Here is a 27,136-nt window from a genome sequence, read left to right as displayed (position 1 = left end):
GGCGTTGCCAATAATGGGCCCCTGCGCAGTTGACGAGTGTACGTAAAATTGGCGAGTTAGTCAGTGAGAAGTGAAATTTAAGTAATATGATAGTTTTCCCGTATTAGTGTTTTTATTACAGATCGTAGTTTGGGCAAACATTCCTACCCTAATTTGATAGAGCTTGGCGTATGATACCCAATGAACGACTCAAACTTCGCACACTGGAATATATGCTGCATATTAATGCATTAATGTGTTCGGGAGTCGTATACAAATTTACACGTGTGATGTAGGGATGTTGGACGGGATGAAGGAAAGAAGAAAGTACTCAGAGATGAAGAGATCCCTGATATATAGTAGATTGCTGGATTGTGTTTTGTTAGGAGTCACAAAATATTTATTTGGTAGTTGTGTCCATACAAAACCTACCTTAACCGGTAGATTACTTAATAATAACGATAATAATCGATTTGTATGAGTTTTTATTCAGTCACAATAGCAAAAATATTTTTGTGATTCTGAGATTCTCAAGTCAAATATCTTTTATACGCACTCTTGATATTTTTCAAGGCTTCACGTTATTGCTGCTTCTCGTGTAGAAGTTTAATTTTTTCTCCTGAGATTTTCAGCATACCTATCGATTTTTAAACTGAATTATTCGTAATTACAAAAAATATTTTTAAGGTTTCCTAACATAGCTTTTTTCACTCAAAATTTCCCGTCAAATCTTCAAAAGATAAGTTAAAAATACCGAATTCGTATATTAACTGAAACAATATGTACCTATGAAATTCCGCTTTAGAAACTTCAGCATATTTTAGGAAGCAATACGTGGCAGTTGAAGTGATGCTATCTTCCATTGAGGTTAGTGAACATTTTGTTCTTTATTTGATTCTGGAATTCCGAAAGATTTTCCTCCCACATTTGCCCTTTCGTTGAGGAAAGTTGCGGGAGAGTGTGTGTGTGTGTGTGTGCCTTTGGAACGTTGCGCAATAACTCTTGCATAGAAAGAGTTCTCCGTATTAGTGGAAGCTCGCTTATCTGTGCGATGGTTTCGGTGGAGCGAGTCGTGTGCAGCGCGAGGGAGTGCGTGCGAGAGCGGAGGGAAATGCCGCCGGGTCGATGAGCGACGCCAGGGCGGAAGTCGGTCCGTGATCTTACAGGTGGAGTGGAAACAGGAATGGTCCTTTTCTGGTGAGATCACGTGGAATTACTGCCGCGCGAGACATGGATGGAAATGAAGCCATTGAGGCGAATAGATTGCATTCGGGAGAAAGTCAGCCATCGGTCCTATAATTTATTTTGCAGTCATTGGAGTAATGGAGTGACATCGTTTCCTACCTTCATCGTAGAGGTTTAAACATCGAGCAACCGGTAGCGTGGGCAACCATGAGACTCTTCGAATTTGAGAGGAACCTAATAGAATTATTAATGTAAAAGCGGCAAATTGAAACGGGGATAACTGAAGGGAGATAAAAAAAGAATGTTAGATAATGAGAGCGTCATGGATGCAAATGAAGAGTAGTTGACAGGGACAAAAGTGTGCAATTTTGCCATGCATAGCAACACATGTTGTCGAATAAATGCATTGAAATACTTCAGAGAGGCCCTAATTTGTGACACTCAAAGTTAAATATTTTAAAGTTGCGTCCTCAACCATAGTTAATAAATGGCATGAGGTATAGATTTTATTTTTTCGACCACTGCAGCTACATCTATGCGATACTTTGCAATCCACCGGCATGGTTTGTGACAGGAGATGCACCAACACCAAGTATCCATGGTACAGAAAGAGTTGCGGTCACGTACCGTGCATATAGACCTGATAGTTACGAAACAGAAAGTAATTGAGAGTGTAGTATAAATAACAGGGAGCCACATAGTTTGTGATGAATAAATGTTGTTCTTCATTTCCGCTAAAACGCTACTCCTTGCATTGTTGTTTCCCAATGTCCTGAGTTAAGAAATTGTTCCACGCGCGGAGGATTAGGAGCCCAGTAACCAGGATTGCGATGGACCATTAGAATATCGCAATTCATTGAAGAAGAGAAGTCGAAAGATGTGAATGTCAGAGCTTTATATTTAAAAAAAGAGCCCCATTACGCATAGTCCACAAACGCAGCCGACAGGAGTTTTCCTTCATAATTTTGCGTTCTACTTATATCGCATCCGGTGACAATAATCTCCGCATCTCAATGAGAAGTGTATCAGTCGACGAGACATCGATTCCCACTTACGGCAGGCAGATTTTCCCACCCTATTTTTGTAGAGCGGTTTCCGACTCCAGGGTCCCGTTTCTCATAGCTGCAAATCAGTATGCAAATCCTCTTTGAGGAAAACTGAAACGTAATTTGAGACGTTCTAAACCACATACGTATTACTTAATGAAGCGGAACTGTGGTAAGTTGTTGAAGTGTTAATATCATTGGGATTCCGTGGATAAGCAAAACACAAGAACTTGGAAATTGATTTGTCGATTTCGTAGGCGGGTCTCGTGTTGGTGGGGGACGCCGTTTCGGTCGGTAGGGTGGCCCATCTGCTTCACGGCCTCTCCTCTCGTTGTGCCCTCGCCAAAATATTCGCGGCTTCTGCCAGGCGGTGTGTGCGGGTCGAATGCAGTCTGCGGCGGCTCCTCGGCTGCTACAGGTGCAGCAGAGGGGCATGGGACTCGATGGAACGGATGTTTTTCCCCGCAAGTATAATCCTACATCCCTGCTTTAAATCGAACACTTAATGCTTCATGAAACGAAAGCTGAAATAGGGGAGAATGTTTGGCAAACAAAGAAAGGGCAGGAATAGGATAGGGGTGTTGGACGGAATGAAGGGAGAAAGGAAGTACTCAGAGATGAAGAGGAGCTTGTTGTAGAGTGGGATGTTGGGTAGTGTTGCTAGGAGAGAAAAGATATTTATTTGGTTGCAGTGTTCATCCAAAATCTACCTTAACTGGTAGGTTACCTGTTAAAATAATAATAAAGGGAAGGCATGGAACGGTTAACTGGTGAATGTGTAATAAAAGTGTCAATGAGTTCAGTTGAATATTTCCTTCGACGAAATACCACTGTTTCAAGTGCTTTCAAGTGAAATTTTTCTACCAAGTAATTAAACCTGGAAACTTATCGTGGGAACCTTGATTTTTCGCCAGCAAACCATTGGAAAAGGATAGATTTCGTCGCAGTCCTGTTCTTTAATCTTCAAATTTTTCGTTTTTTGTTAAAATGTTTACGAAGATATAAAATTATTGTCACCGGCATTTCTTGAGGAATTTCAATGGAATTATTTGCTCTCGCTATTTCCGCTTTATTTCTCTCTTGCGATTTCTTCTACCGAGTATTGGATGGTTTTCTGATCAGAAATCTGAAGAAATCACCTCGTCGCTCGCAATATTATCCCTATTGATTGCAATGCAAGTGCACCCATGTTGTTCGTATATCACTCGACCCCTGTTTGGAAAGTCGCCCACCAGCTTACGAATCCTGATTGGCGGATTGATTTTTCTTAATTTTGCAAATTTATATTCATAAATACGTCAAGTAAAATAAATCCTTCTCCACTACCCTAAAATACTTAGATGATTTCACGCTCGGCCTGGCTGATTAATAAGCACCTTCCTCTTTCAAATATCCTGTGGCCCAGTGGGTGTTTTTTTATCGACCGCTTAACTTCTATCGCCTGAGGAAATGGCCTGCAACGCTTTCCGTGAGAACAAAAAGGTCGATTTGAGCGGAAGAACTTCCCATCGCCATGCAAACTGCTCGAATGAGAAATTTTCGTCGGATATAATTAATTCTCCTTTCTAATCTATTTAGTAATTTACCTTATGATAATAATTGAGAATAAAATCATCTGATTCCATTTATAAATCGATCTATACCATCGTATGGAATAACTAGATTCCAGTTTTTGTATGCCACGTACTTACCAATTACCTATATACTTGTATATCGCCTTCAAGAGTGTAACTTCTGGGTTTTGTTCAACATAAGCGTGTTGATCTTGGCAATATTAATGCTAACGTCTCCACTTCTTTTTTTTTAATTTGAGCATCTAAAATTTCGGTACAAGTAGTAAGAACTGCATCAACATCGGTGGTAAATTAGTTTGACATGGCAATCAATTTAAATCTATGGGCATACGAAGTCATATGAATAGTTTGGTAGATGTAGATACTTCTCAAAGTCATGTTATAGTATGTTGGGACAATATTTGGCGCAAAAGGAGCTGTGTTTTCTTTCCATCGAGAGAAAAGTATTAATTTCGTTTCGTGAGAAAAAAAGTGAGCAATTTCAATTTAATGACGTTCCCGGTGAAGTGAATTTTCGTCTTCGTGCTCAGGACGAAATTAACCGGAGATCACTTTCTCCTTCATTCGGGACGGATTAATTAGCGACGGTTTTCGAAGCGTGTGCGTGATTTTCAATTTAATTTCGGTAATTGGCGGAGATGATGGTCGGGGCGCCGTTGCAATGAATTGCACCGCCGTCCCCGCTCGTGGAAATTGCCGAGTTCTCTTGCCCGGCGACCTCTCCTCCTCCCCCTCTCCCTCCCCTTCCAGCCTTCCGCATCGAATCAAAACAAAGGGCAACCATCTCCTTCATTCGCCCTCCGCCACTCTGTGGAAAGATAGGACGCCAATTTTGCGGTTTAAAAATGCTGTGTGTGGTTTTTTGTGTATTTTTATTAATGGAAGTTAATTTCTGTCAGATATTAAAGACGCCTTTCTCCTTAACGGGACCTTGGTTGTGTAACCAAAATAGAATGTTTGATTAGGGGTCATTTAATCGATTATGGCCTTTGACATAACCCTTATTTAATGTTAAGCCTCTTTCTTGGGTATTAAGTGAAGACTCACAGAGAAGCGGCAGATACTTCCCTTAAGGTTAACGTTTAGCTGTGTCGCGCTTCAGGTAGAACGTAATATCAGTGGATATGTTGCGAGTATATTTAACATTTTTGTATGAATAAGAAGCCATTCCGTTTATCATTATATGTATGTATATATATATATATATATATATATATATATATATATATATATATATATATATATATATATATATATATATATATATATATATATATATATATATATATATATATATATATATATGTGTGTGTGTGTGTGTGTGTGTGTGTGTGTGTGTGTGTGTGTGTGTGTGTGTGTGTGTTTGTGTGTGTGTATGTATAATATATACATGCACACATGCATATAGGAATTGGAATGGTGCCGTGGCCAACGTTAAGCTGCTGGCCCCTTGGCGCCTTTCGTTAAGAGTAGGCTAATGTCGACGTCGGGTTTCTCTCCCCCTCATCTCCTTCCCCATTCATCCCTAATGACGCAAATGACCTTAGCTTTCGACTGTGATAGAGGGAAGAATGTTAAGCAAAGGAGGAAAGGGCAGGAATGGGATAGGGATGTTGGACGGGATGAAGGGAGGAAGGAAGCAGGCAGAGATGAAGAGGGACTTTTTGTGGAGTAAGATTAGAGGTTAGGAGAAATAAAATATTTATTTGATAGTTGTGCCCATTCAAAACTTACCTTAACCGGTAGATTACCTAATAATATATATATATATATATATATATATATATATAATTTTGTTATTGTGTAAGTATATATATATATATATATATATATATATATATATATATATATATATATATATATATATATATATATAGAGAGAGAGAGAGAGAGAGAGAGAGAGAGAGAGATAGCATAGTTAGGTGTATATGGAGAAGGCGGGGAAGAATTATAAATAAATTTGTTTTATGTATAAATAAATAAATCCAGCCGTTGGCCTCATTGGTTGACCCATCCCATGTGACCCATCCCATCGCTGTGCGTGTTCCTTCGTCCACGCACGTGCATCCTGCGAGTGGCGTCGCTTCGAACGTACGGGAAGTGCATCACCGGCGGCGCCCCCACCCCCCGTCCGCCCAGCCGTGCCCTTATCACTTTCGTTCCGTGGGCGATTGCGCGCACTTAGCCATTATGCTGCTTACTACGTGTACCTCCGCTCTCGGGTCCCGTTGTAAGCACTCTGTACTCCGCTCTTCTTACGCCCTCCCTCGCGTGCGTCCGCTCTCCATGCTCATCGCTTCGTTACACATTCCTTGTGCCTTGGCATTTCCTTATCATCTGGTCGACCTCTGTCGTGAACTTCCGTGCCTGTCTCTCTCCGCAAATGATTTGATGTTAGTACGGGTCAGTTGATTTCTTTCATTAATATCCCATCTGAAACACACTAAATTCCAGTTTGCTGATGTCATTCGCCGTCGTTAATATTGGCAGGGTTTTTTTATCGTGAGGAGAGTATCGAAATCTGTATATTAAGCGCAAGCCACCCTACATAATATCTTTACAAAACTGTCGCGTAGTTTTGAAGTGGAGTCAAAATTGAAACATTATCTACTTAGTTTATGTAATTTTATGTACAAAGCTTATGCAAATTGCTTTTTCTCCTAGCCTAACCCACAATGGCCACTGTGACAGTTTTTGGAACATGCATGGAGGTGGTGGAGTGCGGTAGTCCAGGGGTAGAGAGTTGGACTACTGAACGGAGGGCCCAGGTTCGATTCCCGGGCTAGCCTTTCTGGTCACCTTCAGCTCCACCTAGGCTATGAGATTTTTCGGGTACCAGGTCTTCCTGGGAAACCGTAAATAGCACAGGGAAAGGAACTGGCTCCCCTACCCTGATGTGTGAATGTCACACGCCGTCGGGCTTAGTACTTGGTGAACTCTACCATCACCTACCAAACTGGCATTACTGGTTGATGACTATGTTTATCGTTTATATGTAATTCACGGGATATGGTATTGTGATACTAGCCCTTTCAGTCTTTTGTTTTTTCTTGCGAAAATAGTTAAGTTTTTACTTAATGCGAATTAAATACAATATTGATTAATACACATTCGCCACATTTGATTCAGAAGTTAAATTTTACTCCTGTATTCTTACTACTACTATATGGTCTCCTATTCCGAATTCCAGAGGATTCATTCTGTCGCCGCAGGACAACAGGTTATCAAGTATGTATACCTATTGAGAAAGGCTTGCCGACGGGATTCCCGAGTGTTTATCGGCGGATGTTATTCACTCCGATCGCCCGGCGTGGGCAAATGCCTTTTCAGAGACTATTAATTGAGTTGGTTCAGTTGACACCTCTGCAACGTCGCCACTGGGCAGTCTTCCATTTTGGCTTCCGCCTTCAAAATGTTTTGTTTAAAGTCTTCTCAGAGTGTCAGTCTGACGGAGTTAGAGCGCGCGGGAGTCACTGCATTCCAGCCTATTCGCGGTTCCATCATCCCCTCAGGTGTTGGGAGTACGCAACTATTGCCCGCGTCGATTTGTCTTCTCTTTGAGAGATAAATTAATTGCTGCGTGTTGTTAAGCTGCGTTTTGTCTATGGAGAAGGATTGAGTTGCATTTCAACGGAGGGAAAGGATCGGAGAGCATTATTTTAAGCTGTTTTCTGCGGTAAAATATCTTTTGAAATAAATTGAACATAACTTCTTTGTAAACTATTTTATTCTTCAACTATACCGCACACCTCCCCCACCTTCAAGCCTTGTGAAACTTTTATTTTTCTTATTCTCAACCTTCTTCCCACTGTGAGCGACTTTTTTATCTCAGTGTCTTCTCCATCCATTTTTCTATCTTCCTCGGATTTCCGCATTGGCCAATTCTGTTCCCCCGCGATATATCTAATTTTCATTACTCTCTGTCCTCCATGTTTTCTCTATATCCAATCTTCTTCATCTCACTCACTTCTAGAAAGGCTCTGATGTCCCCATTGTCCACTTTCCTGAAAGACTATGGCGGTCCATTGCAGAACTTTCGGAAATGAAGGCTAAGGCGAAAAGGAGAGTTCGGCGCCAACTTCCTGTCTTCTTTAGCATTTTTGTTCGTGGGTCAGATTATTGCTTACGATGGCTGTGCGAAAATAAAGTACGCCGTCTCTTTCAATTATCGAATCCTCTACCCATCTAAAATATTCATAAAAGTGTAAATGTCGGAAGTACGAGCGTAGAAAATCCGCATTCCAATATCTTAGTTCCAATATATACCTTAGTTATCATTTTAAAAAGACTTTACTTAGGATTCCTGTCATGTTTTCGACCATTTGTTGTTCTTGCCCTGGCGTATTTTTTCGCCTAACGTCAGCATCTTAGGATCGTAAAACATCCTATATAATCTTACGGGAAATATTAGAATATAAAGTGGAGGTGTTATTGCTCGTTGCTTACACCTCACGAGGAACGCGCGTTGAGTGTTAGGGATCTTTTGCAGAAGCACCTGTCATTGGTATTCAATGGGATAGAGGAAAGATCTGCCCGTGTCTTGAAGTATCGTTGCGAACCAACATAAAGTGTCACATCGGTAATGGATAGCCTGGGTTGAGAGGCAGCGGAAATTATTATTTGCACGAATCGAACTATCAGATAAATACAGATCATTCGAGTTTTAACGCTCACCCAAAGTTAGTGACGACTGTAGTTCCATATTATTTCTCATTTCAAATGAGTATCGTTTAACACTTTACCATACCTTATTAAGTGCCATTTGAATTATGGTGTTGAGTCATGGGGTAATTCCCCACATGTTACATAAATCTTGATACTACAAAAGAGAGTTATTCGCTCTCTTGCAAGTATACCACCACGTGATTCCTAGAAGCCTTTTTTTATTAGGGGAGTAGTAGTAGTTTTTAGGGGAGGCGACCGACAGCTAAGGTCATTTGCGCCATAGGGGATGGACAGGAAAGGATGAAGAGTGGAGGGAAACCCGGCGTCGGCATTAGCCTACTTTTTACGAAAGGCGCCAAGGGGTCCGCAGTTTAACGTCCCATCCGACGGACGGCGTACTCACTCAAAGTGCCCTCCACAAGGCACCTCAAGTAGGGATCGAGATACCTCTGAAAAATATTCAACACCGCCGGGATTTGAACCCGCGCCCTCAGGGTGCGAAGCCAGTACGTTAGCCCCCGCACCATCTCGATCCCCCTTTTTTATTAGGTATGGAATCATGACCGCATTTAATTTATATGTCTTTAAGGCTCTGAGATTCATGTGGAAGTTAATCTAGGAACTTCGCAATTAAGATCTAACATCCATAACTACTCCACAAGAGGTAAATCAAATCTAAATACTACTTATGGTATACTGTCCTCAACTTATAACTCATTTCATACCATGAACATTCGATGGCATAACTGGCTGCCAACCCAGTTGAAATTGGGGTGTATCCTGAATTACAAGAAGAGGGTATATATACCTTGTTACTTGCTAACCCTTTTTACTCAATTGATGAAATCTATTGTGACAATCTTCATCACATTTAAGAACTTATGTTTATATATATTGAGTAATATTTATATTGACGACATTTAATATGGTTGGACCATTTATCAAAATGAATGAAGTGTTATAATTATTACATTAGTTGTCGAAATCGTTGTGAAAAGTTGAGCGATCTACGTACATCAACATGGAATCCCCAAGGGCGTGTGGCAGGACATGGTAGGGTACCAGCCATATGAGAACCACTTTTAATTTATGCCTGAATCCGAATATATATTACCTCGTGTACGCACAAAAGCATTCGTACACATTCAAACATTCATTCACATATAAATCATGCAGTGATTGATGTATGTATTCATTAAATGCTTGTCGCTACGTGAATATATTCGGGTGTTTGGGTTCGATTTATTGTGATTGCGTGACGTGTGAGGGAAGGACGAGTACTTTAATGGGTAAGTCACAGTGTCTATCTCCCGTATTCTATCGCGGTGATCGAATCTACCGATATAATTTGGAGTCATTATAATTCCCTCGGTGTGTGTCACAATGAAACACAGGTGCCCTGAACATTTCTAAAAGCCTGCCATGCTTCCTTCGCGAGTCCACACATGATTCCTCCAACATGCGCGCCACGCCCTCTTCTCGTAGCAATTTTCAACAAATATGGCGGATGTTGACTGTCAATGCGATCCCTTCCTCATTGCCTCGCTCAGTTCGAGACCGCAAGAGTACGGAACACCGTGTGCGACAGCTCGAAATCACAGAAAATAAAATGATACCCAACGCTACCACAAGCAGCAACTGCCTTAATGGCAGGTGGTGTTTTACCCCCTGACACACTTCCTCGTGGCGAATTGCATGTCCACGCCCATCCTCAGTCAAAATACGTTACTACCCAAATGTTTGGGAGTTGCATTGTGGGATGGCATTTTCATTCTTTCATCATAACACAATGATGCTTCCCTCTTTTCCCCGCGCGTGACACCCCAACCTCTCTGTTTATTCGCCCGTATTCGACGGAGTCAACTCTGCCCTCTCCTCGTCACCACTTTCCGTTAAGCGCCCCCCGCGCGCGTGACGCCATGATGACCGGGGGAACGCGCTTTCGGAGGCACGGGAGGTCGCGTCCTCTGTGGTCCCCTCCCCCCGTCATACCCTCTCACCTCCGAGGAATGCGGCAAACAGTGCGCCCCCGGGATCCCTCGCGGCCGGAATACATAAGCGGCGATAGCAACGCGCTCGTCGGACGAATAGCGCGGAAATATTCGAGTGAAAATTTCGAGGGCAGAGGTGTTGCTTTTCTCGCTGGATAGACATCATCGGGATCCTGCGAAAGAAAGGCCTAGTGCAAAAATTGAATTGAGCGAGGCTATCTGTTTCGTTAAGAATCGTTATGAACGAACATAAAAAATGCATTTTTATTAATGATGGCATCGGATATTCATTATTATCATTAGTATTGAGTGCTTCCATTATCTCGCTGTGTTGGAAGTACGAACAATGTTGCATCCACGACTTGAAATTTTAGCAAAACGCTAGTCATTCCAATCTAACTCTGGTATCACAGAAGTAATCCTAGCGCCGCATTGCATTGATGGGCGAGACCCAAGTGGGAAGAATTTGAGGGAAATTGATTGGCGAAGCGATCGATATATAAGGAATCATCTTCCCATCGCAAATTAATATTTCTCTTCTCGCAAACAACACTTACACTACACACATGTTTCTTGGAAAATACCATGTAATATCAACCATGTAAAATGCCTGGTAAAGGTGGGACTCACCCACCGAGAAGGTGAAAGTTGGCCCGAAAGGGCTGCCGTTGAGCCATGTGATCGCACAAATCGATAGCCGAGCATAACTTACGACGACTTTGAACCAGTGCCATCAATTAACAATCACTACTCTACAGGTATAATGGCTGGTGATCTAACACCCCCTGTCGGATACCCTCGCGGTGTCTTTCAGGGAGGGAAGCAGAAGGAGATGAACACGTTTGTTTCCGTAGGAGAAACGTGCCCTCCTCCCGTAGGACTAGCAGCTCCCCGTCGGATTAATAGCGAAAGGGATGCGGGGGGGAGTGAAAGGGGGGGGGGGCTGGGAGTGGAGTTAGGTGGTCGGTCGGTGGGGTGGCTATGGCATGTGGATAGACCGCTCTCGTCCCTCCTCTTCATTCCGTGGGGCGATTGCCGTTTCATATTGCGACGTGTTTCGTGGGAGGGGAGGGCTTTCGTTTGAGGGGCTTCGTGGAGGTCGGAGTAACGGGTGGTGCTGGTGGTGGCGGTGGTGGTTTTGGCCGCTCGTGGGCGGGCGGGTGGTCGTGGAGGTGCGTGCGTGGGTGCCAACCCGCTCCGAGTGCCCATCGCGATGACTAACGCGAGAGTAAAAAAAATAAACAGCGCCTCCCCATCCCCCACTCTCTCTCTCTCTCCTCCCCCTCCCTCCCCGACTCTCCGAACCTGTTGTCGCCTTCCGTGTTGCCAGAGATGTGATAGTTATTTATGGGAGGTGGTTGGTCACGGTCGGAGATACGGTTTTTTTATGCCATTAACATATTGCATAGAAACCAATGGATGATAGTGTTTCATGCCAGCGGGCTTCGTTCTCCCACGTGGAAATTGTGTTTTTCTCGTGAATTGAGCGAAATCTTCTGGGATTGGTACATAGGACGGGCAAACTAAATTTCGGTTCCTAGTACCCAGGCCAGGTACTTGTACCAATACTACGTTCTGCTATGTCGGCCCCGTATCCCAGATAAGATACGTGCGTACTTGGGTATTTCTCGGTACCTAGGTACTAGCTCCCACCGCTGTTACTTATTAGGATCGTAAAAGCTTGGTACCTGGGTTAAGAAAACTAGGTACTAGGTTGATCGATACCAGTACCCAGGGTAATTATCGTAGCTATCTTTGCCTAGGGAAATAGTTCCAGGTGTTTCTCGGTACCGGTAGTGGCAATTGTAGAAATTTAAACCACCTATATTGGTCGGTGCATTCGATTTAATCCCGCCTCATTATGTCGTTCAAAGACATAATTAGGACCATGTCGACGTTGGTTGATCTCTAATCAGCAGGAAACTCAAGTGGTAACTGGATATTTTGTTGGGTTCGGGGAAAAAGAAATGGGTGATTTTTAATAATTAATGCGCAAAGTATTTAAATCTGCGCGACTTCGTATCTCAAATATCGATAGTGAAAACTGCTTTTCAAAGTAAGTCAGAAAAGGAAACAAAAAATAAAAAGGAAATAGCATTATTGTCGCATAATGTAATTGGTCGATGTAGAATGTTGTTTATACCATTACCTTTTTGATAAAAGTTTCGTAAAAATTCTTATTCATATAGAAAACGGAAAATTATTTGATAATATTGAGAAATTTCCATCTAAGAAATTTATCTTTTTAGAGGAAATATTAGATTAATTTTCACCGTCAAAATTCCTACTGGTCGCGAGAAAGCGTATCAGATACAGAATAGTTTGCAAACAATCTTTACCCTTTCCCCCAATTCTATAACTCTGCTGATAATTATGCAAACGCGTGTCTTAATTTATATAAAGTACGCCGCTCTAAACTGTGGCAACTGAACTTCAACCTTGACTCACTCAGGACCCAATAAAATATTTATTTAGCAGTCATACGTATATCTCTTGATGAACTGGGGAGGTCATTTTTCTGTTTCTTTGGCGATCCCAATGTTCGACGAACCACCTTGACACAGCCGGTGACCTCAGTAGTTAGCGGTAAGAGCACGTATAGTAGAAAGGAGAGGGCTTTTCGGCGCCTGGGGACGAAGAATAATGTTTCGCCGTAATTTATAAAATTGCAGCCTCCTCTCCTGCGCCTCTGCCGGTGAGCTCATTGATTTCATTTTGGGTTGGTGGCAGTCTACTTCAAGAATTTGTTTCGTGTTTGGAAATTTAATGTGAGGCCAATTTGAATAAGACCTTGTATTGGAATTACAGGATCGCACGATCCGTTGGCTATTAATGACCATCGATGAATCGGATCGTTTCGAGTCAGATTACTACAGTTACCTGTTCGATACGAAGTTATTCCTCGCCGGGCGCCCCGTTTAATCAAGGGGAATCCACTCTTTCTGGTCCAATGGCAAAAATTATGGTTCAAATTTCACCTCTAATGCCTCAAATTAATCAATACTGAGGTCCATCTCTACTGTTGATCGTCGTCTTGCCAAGCGTATTGTTGATTAGGATAGGTCCCTTTTATTTACTGTCTTTAAAAATACATTTCAGACCGCGCATTCCCTCTAGTCTGGCCGCATTTTAGCCTCTGTAGACAGGCCGAGCGGTTTTAGAACTTGATGCTGTAATTTCAAATACCTGCTTCCTCAGCAAAAATATCATCCCGATTCGAATGTATAGTAAGGCAACACCTGAGATTATATTGATTTTATCCGTTATTTATATTTTGGTTTGTGGTTTTTCCTGTGCTATACATTTAAGGGTTGTATTGCACTGTAGTGCTGAAAAATGAATATCTAGGGAATAGAATTTCGTCAAATTTGAAAACGGTAAGTGTGAAGAACGTTAGAGGGCAAACATCAGAGCTAGGCTTGTCCTCACCCATTTATGAATTAGGGTACCCTCGTTTTTTTAATCGTGATTCCTTAATAAGAGCGAAATTGGAATGTTTTTGTTTAGGGTTAAAGTAAATTAATCGAAGAATTCCCTTTAATCAATTACTGTTTATTATGCCTATCTCACATTGTACATCGTTCGTCCATGCACCAGGATAAACCTTCGTCGCAAGCGTCATGTATTCTACGGTCGTAGGTAATTTTTGGAAGTGTCTCCGTCGTAATAAAAACCTGCCTGGGAAGGTTGTACCAGTTGCTAGAGGTTGAAAGATTTATTAGCATTTTTCTTGAATAACCGACAAAGTACGGAATGTTTTTCATTTTAAAATTTGTGTGTCTGGAACTAAGCCATGTCTCTCATTTATTTGAGCCGGGGGCATTCATTATATGTATAGCGTCCTCTTCGCCGCACCTGAATTTGCGCTTCCGGAACTCGGTACAGGCATATACTTTTTTAATTTAATTTCTGTACCTTTGATTCTGTTGTAATTGTCGCTTTCACAGAGCTTACACAACACCTTAAGTTGATTGAAAACAATTTTCATTGTAGAGAGTCGGAATGGTCGGCAAGTGGTAGAGAGTCGGAATGCTAACCTTAGGGCCAGGGTTCGATTCTTGGACGCCTCTTTCTGGGCATACTCAGTTTCACCCGAGCTGTGCAGTATTTCGGTTACCAAAACTATCTTGGGGAACCATAAGTGGCGCAGGGGAAGGATCTAGCCTCCTTTGTTAACCTGATGTGCGAATTTAACACACCTAGTTTTGGGTGAGCTCTAAACACCCACCTATCAAACCGAACTTCAGGCTGATTACAGTGTTAATGTTTTTTTTTAATTTTAAATTAATCATGATTGTTTTTTATAGATTCCCGTTTTATTTTCGTGACATGATTCTTTTCCAAGAAACAAGCGCTCAAAGATTAGTCAATACAGTTTTGACTCGGACCCGTAGTAATCCACTGAATTGAAGCAGCCATCCTTACCCCAAGGACTCCTTACCAGACGCTCGTATCTTAGACCTCTCTCTCGGAGCACCCTGGGAAGACTGCATCGCTTGAGATAATGGCGGAGGTGTTGCATCAAAGGCGGCGATTTGATGCGTCTTATGGGTTCGGGGTTTTTACGCGGAGCGAGTGTGGCCCGCAGCGCACTTAGTAGATTTCGGAGAAACGCGTTGTTGCCGAAAGGCACGGGTCTTCCCCGAGGAAAGCTATCTTCGCTAATCCCTCTCCGTCGGAAATTGGCCATGCCGTCGATTTCTACCCTCCCCTCTTAAAACCTCCGTAAAAGGTCAAATTTCCGCACGTAACATTATATGCGTGCCGCAGAGAAGCGGTGTTCCCTCGATATTCCCTCCTCCGCGCGAGATTTTCCCTCTGCTACCCGATCGACCCCCCCCCCCCCTAACTCTCCCCCCCCAACCCACTTGAAACCCCCCTCCCCCATTAATTTCCCCCCTCCCTAAAACCCCGTCCACAACTTATCCGTACAGCCTGCAAACAGCTTATCCATGGATTGTGAACCGTAACCCGAACTCAGCCTAAGGATAAGCGTGACGGAATGCTTTGGACAGGTTACACGTGTGAGGAAAACTTTATCATATTTCGTAATGACTAGTACTCGATCCAGTGAAGAGGTGATTTTTCGCGTGACCGATTGCCAGGAATGGGAGTATGCGTCGTTAATTGTCCGTTCCGAGAAATATAGTATGCAGACGGAATGACGGTGAGGAACCGGAAGACACACTCCTTGCCTCGAGGAGGTCTGCTTCCGCCTTGGAAAACCACCTCGGCATTATAATTTTCGGGTAAAACATGAGTAAATGGCTTATAGTGTTTTTAAGCTGAATTTTTGGATGCAAGCAGACAATTCTTGAATCATTCCTTACATTCCGTAGAGACGTGCCCCCTCAAGGATGGATTCAGCAACTTTAGCAACGCAGTTGCAATTATTTTTTTCATTGAGAGAGTGAAGCGGTCTTTGATAAGCGCCTTGTTGTGCTTTTATTTTTATTTATTTTAGTACCCTGCAAGCCTCCGCTTGGGTGTGTGGCAGGGGGTGAGTACACACCAGACTAATTTTGACCCTAATATGACCTTATCGCGGCCAGAAAATTTTCATTTCATGTGGTTATTTTGGAATGGTGAAAAAAGTAGTGGTCACAGATTTTTTCTTGTCACTGATACTTTCTCTGGTGACTTGTAGCGGCAAGATAAATCTCTCTTCATAGCATTCATGTCACGCCTCGAGCGAAGGGGATCTGGGACGTTGCGAGCATTTCAGCCTTTTCCCCATTTCGTCGATGTAGGGCCAATTATTTTTTTAAGATAAATTTTCTTATCGCATTAAGTATGAAATATGTTTAGGTTCCCGCGTACTATGGGTTTTTAAGGAATCAATTTCAAAGCCGTTGCATTCCTCGAGGAAAACAGAAATACGAGTATCTACGTATGTGTCTAAAGACTACAATCGTATTTCGCGGACAAGTCTGGATATGCAAGGCGTGCCCCGCGGGTGGAATCCTTGGCATCCATAACGAGCCGCTATAATGTACTCATTTTGATTTTTTATTATCGCCTAAGTATGTTTACCGTGATAATTTCCCAGAGATTGATAGTCCGTATGCCTCGCTCGTAGTCGATTTGTGGGATAACAACAAAGGCCTAACAAAGGCCGCGGGGCATGATGGGCCGTCGCCCGTGCCGAGTGTTGAGGAGCTCAGTGCGTGCCGGGCCTGGGGATTCGGGCTCTAACGGAACCATGGTGCTTCGCCGTGTTTCTCTTGTTCTCTGGAAAACACTCGTACCTACGTGGTCTTTCTTCTCCGAAGAATCGTGTCCCTAATCACAGCCGAAGTGTGCGCCCTCCGCTCTCCGTTACACGGGGTGTTCCGTGCTTAGCCGATCGCTTCTTTCTCGAATGCGGCGACGCCCAGGAAATTATCACGAATGACCCGTTTCGACGCGATTGTTGTCGAAGCTCCTCGTGTTTTGGAAGTCGCAGTTGTGTGTCCCACTCCTGTCGGCGCTTCGTCGAACGTCGTTCCTTTGCGAGTTTGGAGAGCGAGCCTGCAAATTGTACTTGCATTGCCTAACTTGCGTTCTTTCTAGATGTATCCCGACCAGAATTTGCGCGAAAACAATTCTTTCCTCATCAACATCTATGTAATTAATTACTCCAATAGCGTTTCAACGGCTTGAAGTGAGAGGTTTTTAAAGTACCGGCCTTTTGTTTATAAATGTACATTTGTGCGTACAAAAACACACATTCGTGCCTAATGATGTATTATAGTATAACAGGTCGGATAATGGATGGTTTTGAAATGATCAGTTTTTAAAGGACGTGGAAATTATCGAAAAATCGAATGGTCTCGTTATCAACTGATGTGGTTTATGGTCATTGAAGCAGGATGACAGGGATGGTTTGGAGGATTTTGAAATGTTAGTATAAACGGAAAGAAAATCAAATGAGGAAGTGCTATGTATGGTGGGGGAGAAGAGAGAATTGTTGGGAGAAATCAAAAAGAGGCAGGAAAGATGGATGCAGCGTTTTTTTTCAATGGTATGTTGAAGACTGTGATAGAGGGGAGGATGTTAGGCAAGCGAAGAAGGGGCAAGAATAGAATAGGGATTTTGGACTGAATAAAGGGAATAAGGAAGTGTGGAAAACAAAGGAGGGACTTGGTGTAAGGTTGGATGCCTGTTTGTATTTTGTTAGGAGACACAGGGGAATCATCGCTCTACCGTTTGGTAGCTTGTGTCAGTCAAAAACCTGCCTTCACCCGTAGATTACCGATGGTAATAATAGCTTCCGATATTGGCAGCGGAGGGCAGGAAAATTCTCCAGACGCCGCGATAAGATGGCTACATCGGAAAAAATTCGAGGACAAGAATGAATGCCGGAAATCGTGCAGTCGTTAATGTATTGAACTATAGCTTATCGTTTGCGAATGTGGGCGGTGCATCACGTCACTTGCTCCCGCCAAAAGAGCCTCAAGAGGTGCTTTACGGCAGGGGCCGTAAGAGTTGCGAAAGACAAGAAGGACCTTTGACTGTTGTTACGAGTTATTCAAGCCAGTCTTCGATGCGTATTTTCTTATTGGTATTTATTTCTAAGTATTTCCCTTTTCCCACGCTCAGTTAAATTCATTGGGTTAATTTTTGTTTGAGACGGTGACATCGTCGCAGTTCTTATTAAAGTGAATTCTGCATTATTGTTCGATAAATGGTATATTCTTTGTCATAACTCAAGGATCGAGCCTTGTATTACGGATAAGACGTTGCTTTACGCTTATCAGTTGCCTGATTTTGGAACTGAAGTGAAGATATTAGAGTCACACGTAGTGTACGCTTTGGGTTGACTAATGAAGTAATATGGGGATTAAAATGGTCTAATTTATTAAATTAGAATGGTCATGTTGAAGATAACATATTGTGACTCTGTGACATTTATCTAAACACGAAATTTGGCATACATCCCTACTTTAGTCACATACCGTTATGCTAGGTCAGTTTGTTATTGGGTGAAAATACTCGTAACTTTTTATCAATTTCCATTATATTTTATTGAAAACCCGGTTACAGCATAATAATGTTGCCTTCAGTTGTAAAACACCTGAAGAGGAGTGTTTTGTTGTAACGGAGTTGTGAAGACAATACAATAGCATTAATGGACATATAGTTATTTGCTCTCAATAATCGAAATGTCCACCAAGTGGCGGACGCATTAGATGGCATTGTTGTGCACCTTAAGCGCGCTACTCAAAGGACCTCGTCTTGATCGTGAATCGTAGACACCTGGTATGTGCGCCCTTGTGTTGATCGGAAGATGAGTCTGCAGTGCCCCACTCCGGGCTTCGATCGGCGGCGTCGCTGGGGCTTAGGCGGGGCCGGAGTGGGAGGAAGCGGCAAAAGAGTATTCTCGCCGGGTGGGCGGGAAGGGAGCAGCCGCCCCGACCCCGAGAAGGCGCCGCCCCGACCCCGAGAAGGCGTCGCCCCACCCGTGGGCGTGTGGTCATTGTGTTCTCCGGGGTGATTCATTGCGTAACGCCGATCGTCTGCATTTCTCCGTGTCGCGACGACGCAAGGCTCTTGACTACTCCTAGGTAGGTAACGCCGCCGTCTACGCGTACCGACAGATCCGAGACCTTTACCAATCTATTTCTCGCTTATCCGTTAACGCTAATTTTGTTTTTTGAAGGTGTTTCTGGGCGATGGTGAGACTTGAGTCGCCCGTCGGTGAGTGCCAGAATATCTCGACTGTCATATAGGAAAGATTATCAAGTTGCGGATTACACACGGCATAACGATACTCGCGAAGGGAGAAAGACCCGACGAGGATACGAGTCTATGGAGAAAGAATTGAATGAAGTGAAACCTACAAGCAAACTAAAATTTAATGAACATATCTAATGGTCTTTAACCACACACTCTAGCGGTGACTTACAGGGTACTATGTAAAATGGAGGGCAATTTTTAAATGCAACTGTGGAAGGTCGTATTAAAACAGGTGAAGAATTCCGCTACTCGGGCATCAGGGTCACCAGCGATGTAAGAAAGTATGGGAAGACATTATTAATCAGCTTAGCGCAAAAAAAGGGTTTCTATCGGAGGCAGCCGGTGCTCAGTGCTGTCGCTGGTCTAGACATAAGAAGTCTTTACGTAGGAATTTATGGAATCCACTTTTTATTGACCTTGGGATATGATGAAGAGATAAGCTTCGATGAACAAAACGTGCATTAAAATAATGATGAAGATGGATAAGGATTACAAAAATCGGCAGGGAACAACATGTCCTTGTCATTTTTTTAGATTGATAACCTTTAATGATGAAGACACTGCTCATTCATTCTCGAGGCATGTTTCGAAGTCTCGAGCTCGGAGTTATCCAACGAACCGACAAGGCCATACGGCCATGGCGGTCGGTGGCTTATCCTTAGTTCTTTTCTGAATTAAGTTCCAAGCCAATCTATATCTCAGGTGCACCGCGCAAAGGCTGAACTTGAGAGGAATTTTTTGCCTCCAGTTTTTGTTTTCACCGGAAGCGATGATCTTCGTCCATTCACCTGTAGTCTGACTGGCCTTAATAAAACCTTAACCTTTCTTTTATTCTCCCCTAATCGATAAGAGGAATTGTTCCTTTTTTCCTTGCCGCTTTTTGAATAGCTAGCATCTTGGCTTCCACTCTTACTTGATGTTATTATTTTGATGATGACCGAGGGCATAATTTCTCATTCTCAAACATCCTTAATTTTCCGCAGTCGTTACTGATATCGTTTCGGACTATTACTGTCTTGAAAATGTTTGGCCTCACCATTGTCTCTTCATTTCTTGAATTCCCGAGAGTTTAATTTTATTTCATTGGGTGAAATTAGCACGAAGATCGACGAATGAGATGAGGCCGAATCGATTCATAGAGAAAAATTCTTTCCCTTTGTCTATTCGAGCGAAAACGTGTGAAATATGAATTATGAATGTGGACGGGCTCTTAAAAAAACGGTTCGTTCCGCTTTCCTTCTGGGAACGTGAACGGCGCCGCGATAAACCCATTATCTATCTCCCGCCGATTAAACGAAGGCTCCGACCCAGAGTTCATCGTGCAGAGGTTTCTCCAACTATTCCCTCCTCGCGTTCCCCCACCCTCCTGCCGCCCCCCACCACAGCAGTGGGTGGGTGTGGTTTTGTGTAAGCGGGTGCGTCCCCTTCCGCCCTCCCTCCTCCGTACCCATCCTCCCTCCTTCCCCAATCCGTTCAATCCTCCGCCTTCGCCGCGGTGAATGAGACCGTCTTCGCCGCCTCTCCACAAGCCGACTCCTCGGCAAGCAACAGTCGCCCTCGGCCCCCAGAACATTCCGCCGTCGTCGTCGCTCTCCCAAAGGGAAGCCCTCGCGCTCCTCCCGCCAAGACGCCTCTGGAGTCGCTCCCCCTTCCCCGGGTGGGTGCCACCTGCCTCGACCTCGGTCTCGACGGGGTGAAAGACGGGCGGAGAGTTGAGTGCGGTTTCGCCGCCTACTGAGTGTGTGTTTGTGTGTGTCTGCATCGATCCTCCCCGCTCGCGTTTTTTCCTCGCATCTCCCACTCCGTAGCCGGTTGAAGGGGGAGAAAGAGGAGCGGCGAGAGGGTGGGGGGAAGAGGGGTGCCACGGGAGGAGGAGGAGGCTGCCGTGTGGTGGTGTGTGGTTGCAGCCAAGCAGCAAGAGTCCTTTTGTTTCGCGCGCGTCGCAGTGGCGCAAGCACGAAGAGGTCGTTGTCGCATTCGCGGGTTGTGTGTGCGGTTTCTCGTGCACTTCGTGCTCCTCTCGTTTTTCGGTGGCGTTTGGCCATTTCGGCGGTGGTCGCGGGGGGGTGTTGAGCGTGTGTGTGTGTGGACGGCTTATCGGGAGACGTACCAACTGCGAGAGGCGGCGTGGCGACATATTGTGTGCTTGGTGCTGTTGTGGTTGTAGAGTCGTTATCCTAGATTAAGCTTGTGCTTAGCCTTCGTGAAGGTCGTATTTGTAAAATGATTTGTGGCCTTCATTATCTACGAGAATAACTTGTTCCACGCGAGATGGTTTTTCCGCCGAGTTTTGAATCAGGACCAGTTTTCCTTGCCAGTGACATCACTTCCATTTTGTGATTTATATCACAGCTCTTGGAGTACGCTTAATGGACAGTTCTTTATGCGCCAGTCTCACCGTTTCCGCCCAGATTACTTATCTTGTAATATATTAGCATTTCTGTGCTAATGGTTTAGTTGGTACCTTATTTCGTTCCATAAATCTTAGCATTGAAACCTGCTCATAGCATCTCAAAAATTAATTTTTACTCGGAGGAAATCTCGCTAGAAGTTTCTAAATCAGGCATCCTACGCAAATGTCCTTTTCCGTTTTTTATTTCATGGTTATAGTGATTTTAGAGGAAAATAACGCATTTTTATGAAAGTAACTTTTATCATCTGGAAATATGACTTTAAAAAATTTACTCTCTCAGATTCATGGCTGTGTTTAAATGAGATTGTAATTATTTCCGTAACGAAGAAGATTTTATTTAACTGATGGCCGAATCTTCATTTTTAATTATAAAATTTGCGTAACTTATTTTGCCATTCCGTATTGACCAAGTGGTTGTTTCATCAATTGTAGCCGCTGCAAAGTGGGGAATGGTTTTTTTATTTTGAGTGAGACATCTAAATTGGTGCACAGGAAGATAAATATGTCCGGAAACCTTATTAGTTGAATGAAGTCAACTTCGTGTGACGGCTGCTCACTTTCCTTTCTGGAGTTCTCCATACTCGAGGCAATCGTATGCTTCCAAGAACTGTTTGCCCTTCCGAGAACTGTTTGCCCGTTCGGATTTCGCCGAGGGTAACATTGGATCAGAGACAAGAGTGTGCGTGTCATCAAAAGTGCTGAGTATCGCGTGCCGCCCAGGCGAGCGGGAACGCCCCAGGCGACGAGCCGCACCTCCCCCGCGCATCCCCCAACCACCCACCCCATCCGGATGCCGCTGGCCTGTCTTTTTCGCCCCTTCCCCTCCGCCCTGCCTCTGGTTCTCGTCTTCCTCGCACTGCTCCTCGCCTTCCTGCTCGACGCCAAGAGAATAGCCATGGAAGCCTACCGCATCCTCCGCCACCCCCGGCCACCATCACGCCCACCGCCCCCGCCGACACCCTCGCCACCACGGACCCCCTTCGGCGGGAGCTGGACCTCGAGGATCCCCCGCCATTCCGCCTCCCAACGGTTGCCCGGCTATGCCCTCGTGGAAATCCTCGCCCAACCCCCCGTCCTGCTGGTGGTGGGGGCGACCCCAAGTCGGAGACCGCAAAGACCGGCCCCAAGCAAGAGCCTCTACAGAAGCAGACGACCGGGCGGGGGAGGTCGCCCAAGGCCGTGGAGGACGAGCCCACCCCGCCACCGGTGCCGCCCCTGCCCCGCCCGTCCCGTGGTCGGGCGTTGAAATCCCCGCGTGGCCGACGGGGGAAGATACCGCCGCCGAGGCTGTCGGACGGCCCCACCGTCCCCCGCCTCCCTCTCCGCCCGGTCACCTCCGCGAGCGTCCCCAGCCTTGGCGCTCATTCCCCGGCTGCCTATCCCCGTGGAAAAGCTGATAAGCTTCTACGAGGAGGCCGGGGTCAGTGAGGCGGAGGACGCGCCGCCCTCCTCCGTGTCCCCCGCGGCGGAGGGTGTGCGGGGGACGGAAGAGGGTGGAGGAGGAGGGGGGAGGTGGAGAATGGGCCTGTCGGAGGAGGAGGTGGCGGTGGAGAGGAAGAAGGTGGATTGGGGCGTGGAGGCGGATGGCGCCCGGGAAGGGTGCGGGGGGCGGAAGTTGGCCCCCGGCGGCGTGGAGGCCGAGCCCCCCTCTGAGGATCGAAGTGAAGATCGAGGATTCTTTGGCGAGGAAGAGAAACGGGTCTTCTTCTTCGTTGGTGGCTATGGATGTTGGGGCGAGGAAGAGGGAGGAGGTGAGGGGGGAAGCATATTTATCGCCGCACACATCCTAATTCCCAAAATATATCAGGGTTCAACAATTGGAGCATCTATTCGTCATATTTCCATGATACGAATGATTCATTTAGAGATGAAACCGAACGGAAAATTTTGTTTGGCTCGTTTCGTTGCTATTAATACCACGCAACACATAGTAGTGCCCAAAGCGACTGAAAGAACCTCTGACCCCCCCCCCCCCCTTAAGAAATTGAAGAAGACGACGTCATAAAGCATTATCACAAAAACTGATGGGGCTAAAATAATCTCTCGAGGGGTTTAAATTAATTTTTGGAACTAGGGACACTAAGATTTCTTCGTAGAGCTTTGCTAACGGCGTTTTAATTTCAATTTATTATTGTCTGGGTCAGATTTTTATGTTTTATTGTATATATTGTTTTTTTGGCATTACATTTTTTATTATTTTTTAATATCATTCCCTTGTTTGGTCTTGTCAAGGTTGCCCTAGGTTTGGGTTAATGAATCCGTCCTCTTACGTATCTCTGGGTCTCCAGCGCTCCACGTTACTTACATTTCAAATTCCTCATTTATTTCCATATAATTATTATTTTATGTGCACTTATCATTCTTAAGTCAACTCAACTGCCGGCTGAAATTATTATTTGTCTCACTCGAAGTATCATGATAATTCAATGCTTGGCGCGTTTACACTGACTATTGAATAGAAGCCATCACTTTGAAGTTCTATGCTTGTTATTTTATTGGGACTGTAGGATTCCATTTCACTAACATTAATGAATATTCACCGCTTACTTTATTCGTTTGGCTAATGCGTAATGGGTTATTTTTCCTCCTACTTTGTCGTTTCCCATCATCTCAGGTTAAAAATAGTGACTTCTTGACCTATGCCTCTTTCATAATGCCTCAAAACAATTAATAAGTCCTCTGGATCCATTAGTGCGTAATTATCTGTTGTAAGAGTTTTTTGCAAATAATATGCTCTTATGTTGTCTGCTAGTGAGCACTTGTAACTTTGCCATCAGTTTTGAGTCACGGGTCTCAGATAATATTTTAATGTGGTTGGATGTAAATGTCCAAGACTCATTTAAGCTTAAAGAGGGGAGCAGCGCGAAGCTGTGGCGCAGGGGTTGAGTGGTTAGGCCTCGGCTTTCCGTGGGACATGACATCAAAGCGGGCAACCGGAACCACGAGAGGGGGGAAAAATGACTCCGGTAGAACTCATCCGGAACCGGACCCTTTCTTTAAGTCAGTCTTTTTTGCAAATTTTGCCATTGTTGGCAAGGTGCAGTGGGGCGTCTCGACGTCGATTGAAATAGCCGGTGAAAGGAGAGTAGGGCAGCGCCACTTTGGAAGACGTTGACGCCGTTCCAAAGGCCCGCCTTCGCGTTAAAACGTCCCGCACGTTTATCGAAATGAAATTATCGAAAGCGGCACTCGGAGGAATCGGGGAAGCGACTTTTGGCGGCGGATGGGAATAGAAAGCATGCATTATTTTATAAGTCCCACTTTGTCGCGCCGAATGTATCGCTAGTGTGGCGGTCATTCGTTAGACAGCCTTTTTTCGTATAAAAAGTTATGGATTGCCGCTACCCTTTTGAAATGGTTTTACTCCAGGAATGAATAGAATTTTGTTACCATACAACTCTTCCAACGTTCAAGATGACTAGTTTTCCATTGGGATAACTTTTATTCGCCCAAGATTGCCTACGACCGTCATCAAACATTTTTCACTTACGTATCTCTTGATTTACTGCTGGATAATTCCACAGATGTGTCTATTGCACAAATGTTGATTATTTGTAGATGTAGTACAAAATGTTAGCATAAAAAACCTTGGTTGGCCTTTTTTGTATTGAGTATAAAAATAAGGAAATCATATCAGCTATACTCTCAGTCGAACCTGAGTCGCATTTTTGTAGAATTGAAACCATTTGAAGTACTCTGCATTGTCGGGTTTCACCGCGTCGTTGTTTGATTCAGACAACAGTTTCGCCGAAGTTGCATTCGGCGTCTTCAGGTCGAAGATGAATAGCGAAACTGTTGTCTGAATCAAACAACGACGCGGTGAAACCCGACAATGCAGAGTACTTCAAACCACCGCCGCGAAAACCTACGCAGCCATATTGAAACCATTTGTTGAGCTGTCTCGATAGGATTTTAAATAATGGTGAATGCTAGAAGTGGTAATGAGATTCACGTGAAGTAGGGAAGCTAAATTAGAGTTATAATGGGAGGGAATAAACTGGAGGAGTTGGAGTTGTTCATGTATTCGGGCTGTATTTTGAAATAAAAGGGAGAAATAAAAGGAGGTAAAGAACAATGTAAGTGAAAGAAGCATTTGCCAGAAGAAGAAGAGAATGTATGATTCTCTCAAGGATCATTTTAGTAAAAATATCAGAATGGGGCGTAGATATTTACGGATTTTAGCCCTGGTCTCTGAGGCAAGAGGATTATTGTCAATTGGAGACTTTTGAATAGTTGGTGTGGTGGAGAATGGAGGAAATAAGTAGGACAGAAAGGAAGACGAACGACGAGGTTTTGAATAGTATTGGGAAAGAGAGAATGTTATTTGGGGGAAATTTGAAAAAGGCCGAGAAAGTGGATATAATGAAAGGTAGTGGTATGTTGAAGGCCGTGATGGAAAGAAGAACGTTGGGGTAACTGGAGTGGAGGAATAAATAGCATTTTTAGTAAGTGTGAAGGCAGGAATGAGTTACTAAGAAATATAGGAAGAAATAATTATATAGGGCGAAGAAAAAGGAAGTTCTCGCAATGCTTAGAAGTTAATAGTCGTTAGGGACCGTCCGAAATCGAAATAGGTAATATGAATGAATGAAATGATGGATGCTGGTGGACTCGCAGCAAGTTTGGTAATCTTAACGGCATCCAGGGGTGGGGGTTTGTCGTAACCGTTTAATTATTACTTAAAAATAATCGGGATAGAAACTTAATTTTTATTTGTTATTTTTAAGACCTCTAAATAATCACCATCCAGAGTTATACATTGCTCCCAGCGTTTCTTGACCTTTCGAAGGCCGTCATTGCAGAACTCAGCAGATTTCATCGAAAACCTGTCAAACCTCCGTCCCCGCAATGGTTTTTTTTAGTTCTGGGATTAAGCAAAGGTCGCTTGGAGTGAGATTGGGAGAATAGGGTGAATGTGGCGCGTAATTTCAAAGCCTTACTGCTTATCTGGGATGGCAGGTCCCGCCGTGTTTGCTTTTGAAAAAGAGAATCAGTAGTCGTGGAACCTAGCATGCTGACACCTTTGGCATTTGCAATTCTTTATGAATAATTTTTCACATCCTGCTGTAGCTGAGATCAGTCTCATTCATGATAATTTGGATGTTTGCTCTTCGGTCCAATAGGATTTAAGTCATTCACTTTCTACACTGTAACAGCATCGCCCGTGAGTTATGATCTTCCACTTCTTGGATCGTTTGTGAGGGGCATGTGTCTAGTTTGGAAATTCCCTTTCCACCTCCCAAAAAGAAGAGAAAAATTCTGACTTAGATATATATATATATATATATATATATATATATATATATATATATATATATATATATATATAACGATTGTACGGAAAAACTCACACGAGCGGCACAATAATGGGCTGACACAATATAACACAAATAGAAAAGAATAGACACATTTAAAAGAACACTCACACGGTAAATTGGTCAAGCTTTCGGCCCTCTCAGAGGCCTTCTTCAATATATATATATATATATATATATATATATATATATATATATATAAAACTAATAGTTTTCTGTGCTAATATTTTTGACCAGATGGATTTCACTG

General features: G+C 43.8%; 1 protein-coding gene across 3 annotated transcripts in view; it reads left to right on the top strand.

Moving 5' to 3' along the window:
• Positions 1–27,136, top strand: part of Mhcl (Myosin heavy chain-like) — a 740,568-nt gene that overhangs the window by 553,796 nt on the left and 159,636 nt on the right. Inside the window, exon 1 of one of the 3 annotated variants that reach the window (XM_071592474.1) lies at positions 23,202–23,322. The exons of the other annotated variants lie outside the window; for them this stretch is intronic. Coding sequence (XP_071448575.1) covers positions 23,293–23,322 — 30 coding nt within the window. The 5' untranslated portion in view covers positions 23,202–23,292. Of the gene's footprint in view, positions 1–23,201; positions 23,323–27,136 lie in introns of those variants that run through there. 3 annotated transcript variants of the gene reach the window in all.

This window comes from Hetaerina americana, unplaced genomic scaffold (genome assembly GCF_022747635.1).
Source record: "Hetaerina americana unplaced genomic scaffold, ioHetAmer1.1.p SCAF_5, whole genome shotgun sequence".
In the NCBI taxonomy this organism is placed as follows: domain Eukaryota; kingdom Metazoa; phylum Arthropoda; class Insecta; order Odonata; family Calopterygidae; genus Hetaerina; species Hetaerina americana.
Note: the sequence above shows the minus strand (reverse complement) of the source record. Positions and strands in the feature narration are given on the sequence as shown.